The following is a 16277-nucleotide window of genomic DNA, read 5'->3' as shown; positions in this document are numbered from 1 at the left end:
ATAATGTGGCATTCACATTTAAATGATATGGAAATTCTTGAAACAAAACATTTTATTCCCAAAGGATTTGAATTGGTTACAACTTTGAGTTAGCCGAATAGGTCTATTGACTCCTGACTGTTAGATTCTTTGAAATAAGATTCTAAAAAAATGATTTACTTGGGCCCCTCTCTAGGCAGCTTATGTGAGCTGACTTCAAGCACTAGAATTATCTCGGTGTCAATGTTTTTTCGCTTCTCCCTCTCTCCTCTTGCTTGTCTCACACCCTGCCTGTTCCTCCCTGCTTAGATCTAGCAAGAACACCATTATAACAACCAGATTTCAAGACCAAAATCACACCACACTTGCTGATCTGTCTTACAGAATGTTTATAATGCTTCCCTCTTAACCCATTCCCCCCTGGAAATTTTGCCAAAGAATGCATTTTGAAACTAGTCGAGTGGTTTTCCGGTCACTGTTAAGAGCTAAAACTTACCAGAAGGCCGTTTACAGGTCATACACTTCGCGGCCTTCTGATCCAGATGCAAAATATTAGCTTGCTAAGTTTGGGCATGCACAGAAAGCAAAGTTTCGAGATAGTTTTGGGGTTTAAAACTAAAAAAGTCACACAGTAGTCTTCACTTTTACTTTTCGCTTTCTCACCTCTCCTCTTTTTGCGCTTTTCTTGCCTCATTTTTTTATCTGTTGCTGGGCACTTAGTAGGCTTCATTTCTCGTAGAATTTTAAAAAGTAAGGGTGGCTACTACATGTCCTCAGATTTTCAACTGGACCCATCAGAGTAGCTGCAGTTTTGGATTAGACGAAATTAAATGCCAATTAAAACTTTTTAGATGACCAAAGTTCCCTAGGACATCCAAACAGATAAATAGTTGTTAGGACAGCTCTCAATTAACCAAACAGGCTTCCTACGCTTAGAGAAAGCCATTATATAAACTTCAGATAAATTTGGAAATTTTCAGCCATTGATTGCCCCTGTAAAAGTGTAGGGGACATAACAACTCTGGTGATGCAGTTTTGCTGGAACCTGGCCCGCATTCATACATTACATCATGGATTGTTTATTCACTTGCTGGCTATCTTCACTTTTATAATTTGTATAGTATAAATGCTTCAAAGCCATATGGAATATAATTAGCTGACTAAAATATTATATTTTTTCCCAAAAGGAAAGACCTTGATCTGTTAATTAAAATGCTTAAAACTTATTATTGGATACTTTTTACAAGTCAGTGAAATGTGGGGGTTATTTTCAAAATACTTCCAGAAAATAAACTGACATAAATAAATGACAGTATAATAATATGCCTGCTTGCATTGTTCCTATCAAAAAGGGGTTTTTGCAATCTCAAGCTCACTTAAATGTAGGAATGCATCACAATTTTATATTCTGAAAGACAAGGTTTTGAAGTAGTTTTTGCCAGTTTATTATTACTATAATGTTTTATTATTGTACTTAAACATAGACTAGCATACTCTAGACTTTGCTAATGTGTTCTAATAAATTGTTTTATTCTCAGTTATATTTTTAATTTTGATTCATTGTTTATGTCTTGGGATATTTTTGCAGCACATGTGGATTCTTACAGCAAGGTCTGACAGGGTCATGTTGTGAGAGTATTGGATTGGAAAAATAACATAAAGCAAGGTTAAGAAAGATGCCATCAAAGAGTCAATTTTGCAACCCATTTCGACAGCTCCCGCCTAAATTGAGCCCAGTCCTCCAGTCCAGCAGATGCCACATTGTGAGTTGGAATAGCAGGATCTTGAACGATTGGCAGCTCAAATGAAACAGGAAAATTCTCACGTGGATAATCATCTGCCAAGTAATATTCATTCCAGAATACTCTAGATGAGAGAGAAAACTGCTCAGTAATATAATAGTAATATTATTGCTGATATTATTCAAGTACTGGTTAGTAAAATTATATGAATATTTGTGAGTAGAAACAAGAAGTGTATTCTGTGTGCTACAGAATTAAGCCCTAGGAAAGGAGTGCTCAGCACTCTAGTGGCCTAAGTGTTTTCAACATTAAGGACATCAATAGCTAAAGCTATAGCAGTAAGTAGGACTCTGTTATCAGGGAAAATCAATATGAAATTTGCCGCGGTATTACATTTGGATTATGTTTTGGGGAGGTGGAGAAGATAAAGTGCAGAGTGGTCTCACCACTTTGCCCTAATTCGTGATCATAATTTCACATTTCTCTTATGGTCTATTTGCTGGGGAGGACAGGGGATGGGAGCTCAAGAGAATAGAGGATGGGGGGAGTATGGGTGAGTATGGGAAAGGGTGGGAGGTGGGAGTTCTAAAAGAGTGGAGTGAGAGAAATAGTGGAAATAAGCAACACTGCTTAAAATATTTCACCTCTAAAAAGGCTATAAAACAAAGGAAGCCAAGAAAAAAGAGGGAGGAGCTGGGAATGCAAGGTACAGGAGGTGGGAGGTTTGCGCCCCTCCTGTTCCCCCCTAATTTTGTCAGTTAAACAGCAGGATTTATTAGTCATTAATTTATACATAGTAGCTTGGGGCAGGGGCGGGGGTTTACTTGAAGGCCATTCTACAATTATGCATTGTCTTTGTTGGAAACGTGTTTAGAAGGGATAAATTGATTGCTTAGGACAGTAGGAATTTAGTATGAGTTGTTTACTTACTCCAGTGAGTCATCACCAACCATGTCTGCAAGTTCTAAAAACACATCTTTGTCTGCCCTTACTGCCTGAGATTCACTTCCCCTGCAAGAGTGCAAGTTACAAATCACAATAAATTAGAATAATTTTTGGTAGGATGTGGAAAGTTCGAATGTGTGTTAGACAACTTAGCAGAGTGTTTAAATGACCCATCATACAGACTCTGAGAGGACCTTGTCTCAGGTCAGATGTTTGTGTCATTATCAGTGATGTCAAGTGGTTAGCCTTGCCTCCTTTTCCTTTGAATGACAAGTAAGTTAACCCAGAACATTCCAAAAGGGCAGATTGAAAACTTCCTGGCAATATGTGCTGACCTTCTAAGGAGTTTTCTGGTAAAAATGGCTGTGATTTGACTTTGCCAATTGTCTTAATCAACTTGGCTTCATCTCCATGACTTGCTGCTCCTTCCCTTTGCTGTTACACTAAGTTATCAGACAAAACCCCTCTGTTTAATCCACCTCCATCCCATGCTAAAATAGCCTACTTACTCGTTAACCACTTGATAAGCAGCAGTGACCAGCAGAGACAGTAGGTACTGACTGGGTTTGGATGATGAATTCCGCCAGGCAACAGTGTTACTCCACACCTTAACAATACGGATTAGATCCTTGCACTGAGGAAAATTATACACATCAACATCAAGTTTTAAGTTTTAACCTTGTTCTCAGGATAAGGACTATTGTAAAATGAATGAAATGAATAACTGTAAGGAGGAAATTGTGGACATAAGGGCACTTTGTTAAATTAACTTGTAATCCAGATTAACAATTTACAACACAATGAACAGCGAGTATTTCAATTTTTTTAGAGCCTAGAACAAATTAATGTAAAATCCAATGTCATCCTTATACGTGATATTTTTATGAGTTGTAAGGTGAGTATTGCCAAAATACATTCATTAGAACTGCATTACATTCCAAACCTTTCATTGTTGTTGATAAACGCACGTCATTTAACATATTTGGATCTTAAGAATATATTGCAAGCTATCAAAGTGAATGTTTAGTTTTTTTGGTACTTAAAAAAGGAAAGGCATCAATTCAAACTTTGTGCATAGAAAGGTCAAATAAGTAGACGCTATAAACTACCTTGGAATCCTGCGTGCAAATAAACTCTGTCTGCCTCTCACAAACTGAAATATTGTAGCTGAAAGGAAAGAACACTTTCTGGTCTGATTCATGGCAGCATTGATTTGAAAGGGCGATTTTCTTTTATTCAAGAAAAGTATTCAAAGTTAGTGAAATATATCGCAATCTGTGTAGATAACTGATATAGTTGGTGTGAGCTTATCAGTTAAGGTAAGAAATAAGAAGTCACGTCTCTTTGATTTTGTGTCTTTTAGCAAGAAAGAATTAGTTCAGTCCACTATAAAACTTGAATTTGTGGTTAAATCGTTTGTGGACTGTTAGTGCCGTAATGTTCTTAGTAAAGAGGTTTAGCCTTAAAACATTTAGTCCGTGTGGCGGGGATTTCATTCGTGAGGGAAAGGTGTCCTCTGCTTTACACTGAGGAATTTAAACAGTCCAACTAAGGGCACAAGAGGGTGAGGGCTAAGCGACTGCAGTATAGAGGTGTCTATTACAAAGTAAAGAATTGTATGAACTTTCGTATCTTTGAGACCCAGGGATCCTTCTGTGGTAAAGAGGTGTCTGACATATGTGGACATATGTCCGCAAGGTGTAGTTTAGATGAAACATGCTATCATGATTATGATATTGTTTTATCGTGGCTTGAAATGGTAGATGGAGTGAGAAATGGTCATGAAAGAACCTTCATCTAAATGAACTTACAACAACTGTGCATCTGCCGGCTGACTCAGGCTCTGTTTGTACAAAGCTGTAAAACTTCCCATTGGTTCCCAGTCGTTAAGTGGTATGACCACTACATTAACACTGTCACATTTGAACAGCACTGCTGTTTGGGTTGTCATGAAGTCTGAACATGGAGGAAGTTTACTCGTGGCAGACTGCTCCTCATCTGTCTGGTCTGCTGTTTTGCTGCCTTCTTGCTTTAGCAAGGTCTTGATAGTAAATACTATAGCAGGTAGCCAGCTCTTGTGTTCGGTTCTAGGAAGGTCTGGAAAATTTAAAAAAAAAACTTTTCACGCAAAAAGGTCAATTGGGGTCAAGTTACTGTACAATATTCTGGTGTAAGCGACCTACACAGCTGGTATGTGACTTGAAAGTAAAGCAATAAGGAATTAAGGATCCTTCGCTTGTCAATGGCTTTTCTTCTTACTACAAGGTCATTCCAAATGCACGCACGTGTTATCGCGGAGGGCCGGGACTCCATCTTTTCTTGACCTATCGGAATTCAATCGTGTTTTGATTACATGCGTTTTCCCGCGTTTAGCGCCGGTTTTGATTGGTTCCCTATTGTGTTGTCTGCATCTGTTGTGATTGGCTGTAAAATCTCGTGCTTAATCCTGCACTGCGAGCAGAGGTTTCTCTCTTGCAAGCATGACTTTTAGCGTCTACGAAGTCATTCGCGTAACTTGTCTGTCGCGTAGTCAAGCTCTGCTCGCAGGGTAGCTTGATCCTTTCCTGACCAATCGGAATTAAAAACCTAAATCAATTGTTTCTTGATTTGAGACGTTTTCTCGCACTTAGCTGCGGTACATTCATGTGGGTGAAATTGTTATTGGTTCCCTTTTGAATTGTCTGCATCTGTTGTGATTGGTCTTAAGTCACTGCTTTGGTTTTGGTTTAATGACACTGCTTTAATAAACTGCTGGTAACCCATTTTTACACCTGGGCTCAGTTGTTCAAAAGTTGGGTAATGATAGCGTTGTACGCTGAATGTAAGAGTTAATTGTGAGTGGTTAGTTGCATTATCCCAGCAATGGATAGTAATTGAACTACTGTACCGGATAATAGTGGGGTCGTGGTGAAGAGAAACAACATGGAGCCATATTTAAGACAGCTGTGGAGACTTCAAGTCCAACCGTCCCTTGGATCAGTCAGACAGGACTTTCATCCTGCTAAGTATTAGTTCAGAGAGCCTCCGCCTTACAAATACAACACGTTCTTAAGGTCCTACCTCTGAGGAAGACTCTAAGTATTTCAATTAACACCGTACTGTTTTTTAAGGCTAATTACAGTTTCCATAAGTACGGACGGGCGCACACACAGGCTAATGTTTTCAAGCTAGATTTGGCAAATGCCTTGTGCGCGCGGAAGCTCGGCTTTTGAACACCACGGACAGGGATACTTCCTTTTAGAAACAATAAAAATTGCTTTTTTTTTTGAAAAAAAGAAAAAGCAGGTCACTCCAATGACACGGCTGACCCTGGAACCAGCTGTGAGTGTGCTGCTATTACTTTAAATCAATCCAACTTATGTACAACGCTATTGAAGGGATGATTACAACAATAGTTTATTCCGTCGTAAATTACAGAGTGTGATAATGAGACCAACATAAATCGCAAAGAAGGAAAGTGCGCTTGCTTGGCTCCACTGAGTTGCTTGATGTTCTAGGCAAGAATAACATTGGTCTTGAAGGTCGATAAAAGCGCAAATCGCATTGGTGTGGTTGAGTAAGAAGTGGTTAGTCTGTTAGTGTTATACTCTGTCGGTGGGGAGTGAAACACAAATCTTTTATTCTTGTTGTCCATGTTAATTAACATTAGCACACCGTGATTAACTATGACGAAGGGCTAGCAATCGAAACGTTGGCTTTTGAGGAATCTTTTTACGGTGTTAAGATGTCGTCGTCAACTCATCTTATAGAACCGAATCTTTTTGATAATAGTAAAGATATGGGTCACCACACATGTTTTGGTGCTACTGATCTTGAGTTCCCCCTGAATAAGTTCCAGTTGGTACACGAGCGGTTTTAAGGGTTACAGTAAGTGCCAAACATCCTACCTTTAACAAATACTGCCAAGTCTAGTTCACGGTATCCACCGATGGTTGTCCCCTGACCAGCGGCACCAACCACAGAAATACGACTGACAGTAAATGGAAGCTGCTCCTGAGGTTTGGGAAAAAAGGTATACTGTACTATCAGTCCTAACAGTGCGAAAATAATGTAGTTCTACAAACAAAAAAGTCATTATGGAAATCCCCCATACAGTACTGATACGTTGCAGAAGTAAAAGATGCTTCATTTGAATAGGTGCATAAAAGGTTTCCTTCCAGAGACTCCATCTCACTGATTCTAGACGTGAAATATGCTAATAAAGCGTTGTTGTAGTCGTTAAGTCAGTGGAAAAACGTGAAATTATGTTGAAAATCAGTCAGGAAAGCCCAGAGGACGTGGTTCGTTTCCAGGCTTGTTGGACTTAATCGTCTCTCTAGTAGCTTGTCGCCCAATTTCTATGAAAATAAAAATGCCCTCTCACCATCAAAAAGGATCTTAATTTTTCTGCAACTTCCTGTTGCTTCTCAAGTTGCTCTTGGTCCGGCTGAGCTTCTTCGATGAGGTCCTTTATACTGCTCACTTTTTTTCCATCAATCTTGAGGAAAAAAATAAGCACAAACGTTTATTATTGCGATGACGTCAACTCAGGTAGTAGGTGGGAAAGTTGAAAGTTGGGGATGGGGTTTACCCTTGAGAGCGGCTATTACGTGAGTGATTATGCATATGGTATATGACGAGAGTGATCTTGAGTATGAATGCTTGACTGAGGACGGGTATTTATCTTTGCGTATCATCGGTTAATCGAGTTACAGATTACAGGACTCAAAGTTGTTTGAAGTGAAAGGATCGAGTTCAGAAGAAACAGGAATACTTTTTGGAAGAAACTTTTCTGCATACAGTTCCTAAGTTACGAGATGTGTAGTTAGATGTTGTCTGAAGTTCGTCGTATACTTAGCCTGCGAACAGCAGACGCATTTCCGGTCGTCGCTTCTCTCCCTCCGAAAGGAGGAGGGAGAGAAGCGACGACCGGAAATGCGTCTGCTGTTCACAGGCTATCGTATACTGTGAGTGGCGTAGTACATAAAGCGAACAAAGAGATCACACCATGCGTCAAGTGACTCAACGGGGGAGGGACTATAATCATTAGATTCTGATTATAGGACTTTGGCTGGAAAAATTTTGGTGTTTTGGATAAGTGGTCGCCTACGAGAGGAGATCGCACATGGTTGTTCGACTGTACTCATATTTGTAACAGGGCTTGAGTTCATACAACTGAATTAAATAGCGAAATATGGAAAATTATGTAAGTAACCTCGTCAACAGTACTCTCGATCTCTGCAAGGCACTCTTTGCTCTCACTAATCTCCTTCTCTAGTTCTTGAATAAGAGCTTCTTTCTCTTCAAGCTCCCCCTGTTTTGCTGCGATCTCTTCCTCCTTGTCAGCTAATAACCGATCTTTCTCGGAAGCTACAACATCTAGTTGATCTTTCCTGTAAAATAAGGCATACGGCAACATTTGTGCTTTATCCCCAATACCCAAATACAAATTCTCCAAACGGATCTCCATACATTGGTTTAAAGAATCAGTTAAGAGAATTCGATTAAAGATCAATGGCTTTCTCCTTTGGGGATCATTTTATCAATTCTTACAACCTTTTCTCTTGAATATGTGTTGATATTGTGAGAGAAAATTAATTTTGGTCACCCGTGGGACTTACAGGAGTAATGTCAAGAAAACTTTCGACTGTAACATCTTTCTCATTTATTTACCGAGCGTCGACATTTACCTTCTTTCATAATTTATCACCATGCATACAGGTTTTCTTATGGGGTATAGAAGGAAAGCTAGAAAGTGCGAGCAGGCGGGCACGGAGATGGGGACGCATTGCGGGCTAATTTCCGTTAAAAAAGCAGATTTGTTATTTGTCCCTTTGTTATGCAGCCTTCATTTTGTGGACCTGATTCCAAGACCTTTAGGAACTCTTCTGTGGGGAATTTTCTCGCGCCGAGCAGTCATTTGTTATCATTAGGGACCTTAAGTTACACCGTTGCGTTCATTAATTTTAAACTGAGCCATGATTGTCCACCTGTCGTAATGACATCATTGCCCTACCCGGTCGCCTATCCGTTTCTCCGGGATAACAGATAGTGTTACCTTGTCTCCATTTTATTTCTGGAGGGTAGTTGCTTGTTACACTCAATTGATTGCTGTTTGACTTAGTGTACTGATACAAGTGTAGGTCTTACCAGAAATGTTCCAGTGTCGCTTTGTTCATTGCGTTCACTTCTCTCAGCTTCGCAATGCTGTGCTTGTCGGAGTTCACCAGAAGAGGATCATAAACTTCATTGATATTTTTTATGACTAACCGAACACACACATGCTTCTCGTCGTCTAAGTAAGGACTGTAAGGATTCAACACCTAAAAATACAAGAGAGGTACATCCGCATTTGAAGCGGTAGCTGTATTTTTGCACTGATTTTTCAGTGTCAACAATGATCAATATTGGTTTGTCTATCGCAGGTCTAGAACAAAGACAACCATGAAAATATTTTCGAAACTTAACGTGACAACCACTCTACAGGCATTTTCAAATTTCCAACCAACAACAAAATAGGGTCTGCCGGATTATGCTCGAAAAATAGAGTATTATGCTTTCGGGCGTCACCCGTGAAACTAGGGTATTATGCTCAAAATTATGCTCGACTGGAGGTATTATGCTCAAATTATGCCGGACTAAAATGACACTTCCACCCCAACCCCCCCCCCCCCCCCCCCCGCATCGGCCTGTATCTGTTAATAAACATTCCTAGTCTTTCATTTTTGAAAGAATTGTGAGACAATAATTATTCAGTTAAACATTTGATGAGCAAGCGAAAGGTCGGAAATTGTGAGCCATTGAAAGGCTTAGTATATGTCTTTCTCCAATGAACTTGGATTATAGCAAAATGCACTGGGTACTAGTCTAACGTATCAAGTTAAAATAATCCCACTTTTATCAACTTTGTACATTCTATAGTGTCGCTAAGAGCGAGTTGCTGGCAAAATTTGCATACACCTCTCACAGTTTTCAGAAACAGAGGCGTTATGCTCCAAAAAAATAGTATTATGCCAGCATTATGCCTGATGCTCCAGATATAGTATTATGCTCAAAATTATGCCGGCATAATCCGGCAGACCCTACAACAAAATAACCAAAATGATTAAAAAATTCTGTAAAATTACCTTTTATACGGAGACATCAAGACCTTGCGGAAGAGATTGTTTGAGAATTGAGCTCATAAATTCACTGACCCCTCCTTAGGAGCCTTTTAAATGCGTTATTTTTGACGACTTGTTAACACCGCGCTCACTTGAAAAATGTGCCGGAATAAATTGTTCATCAGGGACACTTTACCGATCTCGGCCGAAATGAAGTTAACGTTGGGTTTTGTTAACAGTGGCGCCTGGGTAATAACATAATCGGCTGCCAGCTGTAGTGGACTAGTGTTTTCGTTCGTAGGGTTTTGTCAATTTGAGTGGAGGTGAATGTTTTTGCCCTTGATCGGCCATTTCCGATTCCTTCATTAAATAATAATAATAGAAATAGAAATAATAATAATAATATCAATTAATGATGATAGTGATAGTGATATACCTCATTTAACTCCAGAGTTGTGTTCATGATCATTTCGTCTTGACTGTGACAGAATGCGCTTCTACCAGCAACATCCCACGAGTTCACGGTCACACTTATATTATCGTCCTTGAGACAGATCACTCGGATGCTCCAAAGGATCTTCATGTAATAAGCACTCTCGTCCAATTCCGAGTGAAGAAACTTTGGTCCGGGATCAAACGTCAGGCTAAAATCCAGCGTCTTCTGATCCAGGGACCTCATTTTCAATGCCAAGTCTGCACCCTCGATTACACACTCAATCCCTTGATGATCTTGAGGATTCCACCTGGCTGTGTCAAAACCAAGGTAATAGTAAGGCTCAATGCTGGTGATTTTTACTCCAATGGAGACCATCCCTCCCTTGGAGATTGCCTTGAGATCCTTGGAGCGCATAAACTTCTCAATACCAAAAGCTGTACTGGCATTGCTATCGGAGAAGTTATGGGTTACTTGTACCTCACGCCCGTCTCGGATGTAAATTGAATACGTAGCTTTAAACCTTAACATCGACGGTTCTTCTCTGTGTAAATACGCCGCGGCATGTTCAGAATGTTGGCCAGAATTTTTCTTCGGTTCCCCTTTTGGGTAAAGTACCAGATACCATTCCTCGCCAAAGAGAGAAAACTTTGAGCTGGTGACGTGGCTTGTGCGGGATGACAAATTGATGACTAACTTATCCTCAAATACGGTCTGTACCATCGAACACTGCATCTCCACAAACAAGTTGTTATGATCCAAAAAGCCCGAGTTGGGCTTCTCAATTACATCCACTGGCGCTAGCTTGCTCCATCCTGTTCCAAATAAAACTTTAGGAAATTCGTCGTCCTCATTCATGTTGCCAGCTCTTACAGACTTCGAAGGGTCGTTGTTGTTGATAATTTGTACGGAAAATCGTATCTTGCACTTAAGTTTCTCAGTGAACTGCCCTCCACCGAGCCATCTCAAAAAAACATTAAACTGTCCTCCCTTTATTCCGCCTTGAAAACGCCAGCGATAACCAGCGAAAGCGAACGGCTTTGAATACACACATTCGCCGATATTGGAAAAGTCTTCAAAGATGAAATTGAAACAGCAAGTGTTATCCTGGAGTATTCTGGTGTTGTGAAGTCGCAAGGCCATTCTAGTTCTTAAAAAATAGCTTGTTCAAGCTTCACGTACGCCTTTTTGCAAACCCACTAGACGTTCAATGTAAACTCTCCTGAAGCGAAACGGCCAAAGTACTCACTGCATTTCGCAGCTCATCCTTCAGCTGCAAGAACAAAATACATATACTCGGGTGTTTTTTCAATCAACTTTCGAATTATCAGCTCAAAAAAGAACGCTACACAACACGTTGGAGAGTCGTCATCATCTGCTTCTGCTGTGGGATCCATTTAATAATGAACTCAGCTTTTTAGAAGCCACAAAAGGACGCTATACACTTTGCACCTTTTAAAAAATTAATAAAATATGCGAATTTTAAATAATTGCCCGTATCACAATTGTCGTAAGGTTTTTGAACTTAGTATCATGTTCGAGTGATCTACAGTTAACTGTGTTAAATGCTTTTTTTTGGTATGGTTTTTGTTAGACACCCCTGAAAGGCAAGTCTCTCAGTCTCCTACACTGTATTGTAAAAAAAGAAAAAGTTTATACAATGGTTACTTAATTTTTTTTCAGTTTTTGGAAGAGATCCAAAGTACCTGCTGCTAATAAAAAATGCAGAGAAATTACTTATTTTCTCCATAAAAACTGAATAACTGGTATCAGAAACTATTTTGTAATTCATGGCCAACCACCATGATTTCTGGTACTTAAAGTTTAGATTTAAAAAAAACATATACCGTTTTTTTTACTGATAATTTAAGCTATGTGAGCTTGCTAGTTCACGCTCTCCGTCGCGTGTGTTGTATCTACGTTTGTCAGGTATTAGTGAAGTAAGCCAAGAAAATTGTAAACTTTCGCAGGTTTGTATATCGCGTTCATCTGGCTGTTTTGCCAGCACGCAAGCAATTTTTTTTTTGAACAATATTAACACGGTTGCGAACAATGAAGAACGAAGCTCTGTCTCGTAGACGCGGTTTCACCCGAGTTTTTTTGTACCCTTTTTATAGAAATATTCCCTTGGGAATACCGTGTGGCACGAAATTTTTGCGGGTTCTAATTTTTGCGGTCTTTCCAGCGATCCGCAAAAACAAGTTCCCGCAAATAAAAGTTACTGCAGACATTTTTCCCGCGAAAATTTACTCCAGAGTAAATATTCTCTAACTTAAATTCGCTACACAAAAATACAGTACTAAGAAATCGTGTCTGTTCAGTCACAACTTGCCCCTTTCATTCAGAAACGACAAAATACTGGTTTATTGCTTGATGTATTTCTATGGCACGTACTCAACAAAAACGAAAATATTATCAATGCTGGGTACTGGGTACTTTCTGAAAATCTCAACAATTAATTCCGAGCTAGAAAAACCAATCTGTCCTAATCGCAAAACTTATTTCCCGCAATACACAAAAAATCGCCAATCTGCAAAAATAAACTCCCGCAAAAATTTCGTGAGTAGTTGACGATGGTCTTTTTTACGTTTGTAAGGAGACTACTTCTCCCTCGAACATCTTTTGGTTAACATGTGGGGAGAGGAGGGGGGAGGCGGCACACATCTTTAATTTCATTGTTGCGTTTTACCTAGTAGATCGCAGTTCTGCCCAGATTAGGGTGAGATTGTATGGGACAACACGTATCCATGGTATCCCTGCAGATGTTGCAGAGGCGAATGACATCATCACCAACTTACTAAAGAAGAGAGAGCAGGATACATTTAACACAGGCATGCATGCGTGGCAAGTTGTAGCAAACTCTGCTGTTCAAGATATCGCTAAGACCCCTCTAAATGTAAAGTAAATGTTTACCTCTACCTCGAAATAAATTTTAAATGAACTACTTGATCACGCAAGACTCAGTTTTGTAATTTGCCTGCGTCGCAAACGCTCTAAACCTTGGTTAAGAGGGCCGGCTGCAACGCAGGCTATTTTGTAATCTACCTTCAACAACACCTCTATCCTCTTCTTTATATATTTAAGTTTTTTGCTATGCCGCAACGCAATTCGGCGAAGAATTTATACTTCATCCTTGTTAGAGTCTTCAGGGCCTGTTCCGGCCGATGAGATCATGGGGAGTGGCTTGAAAAGGAATCCGGATCGGCGATGGTAACTTCGCCCCTCTCCTTTTCAACTCCCCATATTCTGTACCTTTCTCCTCTTTGCGACGTCCTTATTATCGGGACGCGTAGGTAGCCCAAGCTCACTAGCGCGAATCGTTGTTGTGTAATGTATAGATTGTATGGGTTTGTATGGGAATTATAGACGGTGATCGCGATTAGGAGTCAAAAAGAGCAATAAAAGTACCGGAGAATTTCCACCATACCTTCGTGCTTCATTTGTTGCGTTTCCTCGGCAGTTTTGGCCATTTCAGAGCAATTCCCGCCTCTACTTTCTTTACTAAGTCTAGTTGTCCTTTTCGTGAGCTTGGGCTACCTGTCCTTTCCTAGAATGAAGAGAGAACAACGATATTAAGGAAGGCGCGAAGAGAAGTGCGGAGGTAAGAACAGCGTACACGTCAAGAAATAAAAAAATTAGAATGGAGAAGGGCACATTATTGTAAAACTAATTATGGCCCTTTAACAAGATTGACTTTATTCTATTATAGCTTTTTTATTCATTAAAACTAGCCAGCTTCAAAAGACGCGGCCGTCATCATCACTGACTGCTGACTGCTTTTCCACTATCTGAACTCCATGAGCTAAACCTCTCTTATTTGGCTGAAATAGTCAGTGAGAACAAGTTATGCACTTATTTGGTCCTTTAATGAAACTTTTCAGTACACGGTCAACTCATTTGTTGCCGGCCAGTGAATCAGTTGCGTTGTTTCAACAATCGTCTACAGTTTTTAAACGACCTAAACTAAACTACTACTACCTAACTACCAATAATAATCATCAGTTCTTTGTTCTACGATATTTTTGTTCTCAAGTTCATTTTTTGCGGTATTAAATGATACTGATTTTAGAACTCCTCTTTCAAGGTCATCATTAAGCGGTGAACCTTAGGTTTTTAAACTAGTAACCAATAATTTGCGTCTAGACTTCCTGGTCTTTTGTGATATCTTGTCTAGTTGGCGATGGAAAATTTAAAAGTCTATAAAACCACCAGTGATTTTGCGGGCCCCATAATGCCGGCCTCGATGGCCCCTCCCTAGGGAAATGATAGCACGTGATCACTCGCAGCGAGTGCAAACCTTCCCAGGGTCTAGTTTTGTGCGGTTCGATTCACTATTGCGCGCAAATGCACCATGGATTCTTTGATAGAAATCCTTCGAAAGTTGGCAGTATTCGAAAATCTGTGGATTACTTCCTTAATTGGTGCTTTTATTCTGCTAGCTTGGTAAGTTGAAAACATTGAGTAATCTTGCAATTTAGCTAGGAACAAATATCGCCTCCTTGTTTACTTTCCGAATTTTCACGTTGCTAGCCAGGTCTTGGATCTTCACGGTATATTGATTTTGTTTTGAGAATGGAATCCCGAATGTTTTCTTCATCTTTCTTTCAAAAAACTGATTATATTTTAGAATCCAATGATTCCTTTTCGTGACGTAAGCCAGCGGAGGTCTCTTTTGCGTACCGAGGTCAAGCTTGCCTGTCTCGGAAAACGAAGACCTGAGACCAAATACCCCAAAAACTATAAAACATTCAAAGATCATGAAGGGCCGCGCCCGTCATGTTTTGAGTTTTCTATGCTCGACGTAGATTTCGTTCGGCTTTCGTCGATTCTCTGTGTCACAGAGAACGGTTTTCATTCGAAACGGAACAAGCGTGACAGCATGAAGCAAAACCTGAAGAAATATATTGTGGGGGTAGGGCATATTTGAATTTTGCATCCAAACATTTGATTGAACCCTCTCTGTGCAAGAGACACACCTGTGGTAATTTAGGCTTTACAAAACCTACTTCATAAAGTTTGGAAACTGCCTAAAAATTGCGCTTGAAAACTTAAGTCTCAAAAAATCACAATTTATTTATGTAAGTGCAAACAGGCCTGTACAAACCGAAGCAAATAAAATTCATTCTTTCTTTGTTTGTTCATTGATATCCATGAAAAATTGTCTGAACAGTCAAGTTTACCATGAGTGCAGTCTCTCTAAGGCAGACACCTTTGGGACCAGCTCTAAGCATCCATCTTTGAGAAATGTCCATCTTCTAGCTTAGATAGTCAAATTGTAAATCTGGGCCAAGTTGTTCAAAGGCGGGTTAAGATAACGCAGGGTTAGTGCGAGATTTGAATTCAGATTTGAAAGCTTAAAAAGCGTTTCATTTTGTTTCCTTTTTGTCGACAAGTTGATGATTGGAAGCTCTAAAAGTAACAGAGAAAATTATGCAAGAAAATGCTTTTGAACACAAGAAAAAGAAATGCGGGTTAAGCGCTAATTGGCCTTCAAACAACTGGGCCCTGCCTGTTAAGACTGTATTCAATCCAACCTGCTTTCCTGTAACCATCGCAAGGAACAACAACTGATCTGATCAAGGAGTTGGGCTTTTGCAACCTCTCATCAATCAAAAGAAAAGAGCAATGCATATGTCAAACAGTTCGTTGAATTATTGCGCTTTTCACAAACATGCGAATTCTGAAGTTCAAAAGCCAACTGACGATTGCGTTTTTTACTGCCGTCAATCATCTGAACGGACCTCTTAGGAAACAAAACTTTACTTTGACGGGTTCAAAAGGTCAAGGTTTGTGATTTGTGATTGGTGGATTTCGATCCGTTTTGTGTGTTTCTGTGTTTCAAGGTTCGTTGCTTGTGATCGTAATTGTGATTGACGGCAGCGAAAAACGCAATTGTGAAGGTGGCTTTTGAACTTTAGAGTTCGCATGTTTGTGAAAAGTGCAGTAAAGTGGAAAATACACTGCATTCAGTTTTTCGGTGATGCATTTTTTATGGGTATAGAGACCTATTCAGACACCCTCCTCCCATTAGTATGCAGTTATTGAAAGTGGCTGCCTCTGCATTTAAAAGACAGCTGTGGCCAATGTCCTTGCATT

At 39.8% G+C, this 16277-nt stretch overlaps 2 protein-coding genes across 3 annotated transcripts in view; one reads left to right on the top strand and one right to left on the bottom strand.

Moving 5' to 3' along the window:
* Positions 1-1661: 1661 nt before the first annotated feature.
* LOC140952037 (uncharacterized) lies at positions 1662-11801 on the bottom strand. The gene is made up of 10 exons (XM_073401444.1): positions 10185-11801; positions 8796-8968; positions 7861-8038; positions 7030-7143; positions 6554-6659; positions 4478-4763; positions 3776-3833; positions 3176-3300; positions 2652-2732; positions 1662-1845 (listed from the first exon to the last, which is right to left on the bottom strand). The coding sequence occupies exons 1-10, from the start codon at positions 11322-11324 to the stop codon at positions 1662-1664; spliced, it is 2445 nt and encodes an 814-aa protein (XP_073257545.1). The 5' UTR covers positions 11325-11801.
* Positions 1683-16277, top strand: part of LOC140952038 (cytochrome P450 3A24-like) — a 33694-nt gene continuing 19099 nt past the window's right edge. The window contains exon 1 of one of the 2 annotated variants that reach the window (XM_073401446.1): positions 1683-1823. Coding sequence is in view for 1 of the 2 variants with exons in the window: in XM_073401445.1 (XP_073257546.1) it covers positions 14533-14624 (92 nt within the window). In the remaining variant the exon portion in view is untranslated. Of the gene's footprint in view, positions 1824-14466; positions 14625-16277 lie in introns of those variants that run through there. The other variant, XM_073401445.1, reaches the window with a different exon arrangement.

This window comes from Porites lutea, chromosome 11 (assembly GCF_958299795.1).
Source record: "Porites lutea chromosome 11, jaPorLute2.1, whole genome shotgun sequence".
In the NCBI taxonomy this organism is placed as follows: Eukaryota; Metazoa; Cnidaria; class Anthozoa; order Scleractinia; family Poritidae; genus Porites; species Porites lutea.
This window is presented reverse-complemented; position numbering and strand designations above follow the sequence as displayed.

Excerpts from the sequence above, each read along its gene's own strand:
- LOC140952037 (XM_073401444.1), bottom strand. The coding sequence starts at position 11,324 with ATGGCCTTGCGACTTCACAACACCAGAATACTCCAGGATAACACTTGC. Across the intron at positions 3,301-3,775 it reads TTTGCACGCAGGATTCCAAG|TGCAAGGATCTAATCCGTAT; the intron begins GTAGTTTATAGC and ends AATTTTCCTCAG. Across the intron at positions 1,846-2,651 it reads GTTGGTGATGACTCACTGGA|AGTATTCTGGAATGAATATT; the intron begins GTAAGTAAACAA and ends TCTCTCATCTAG.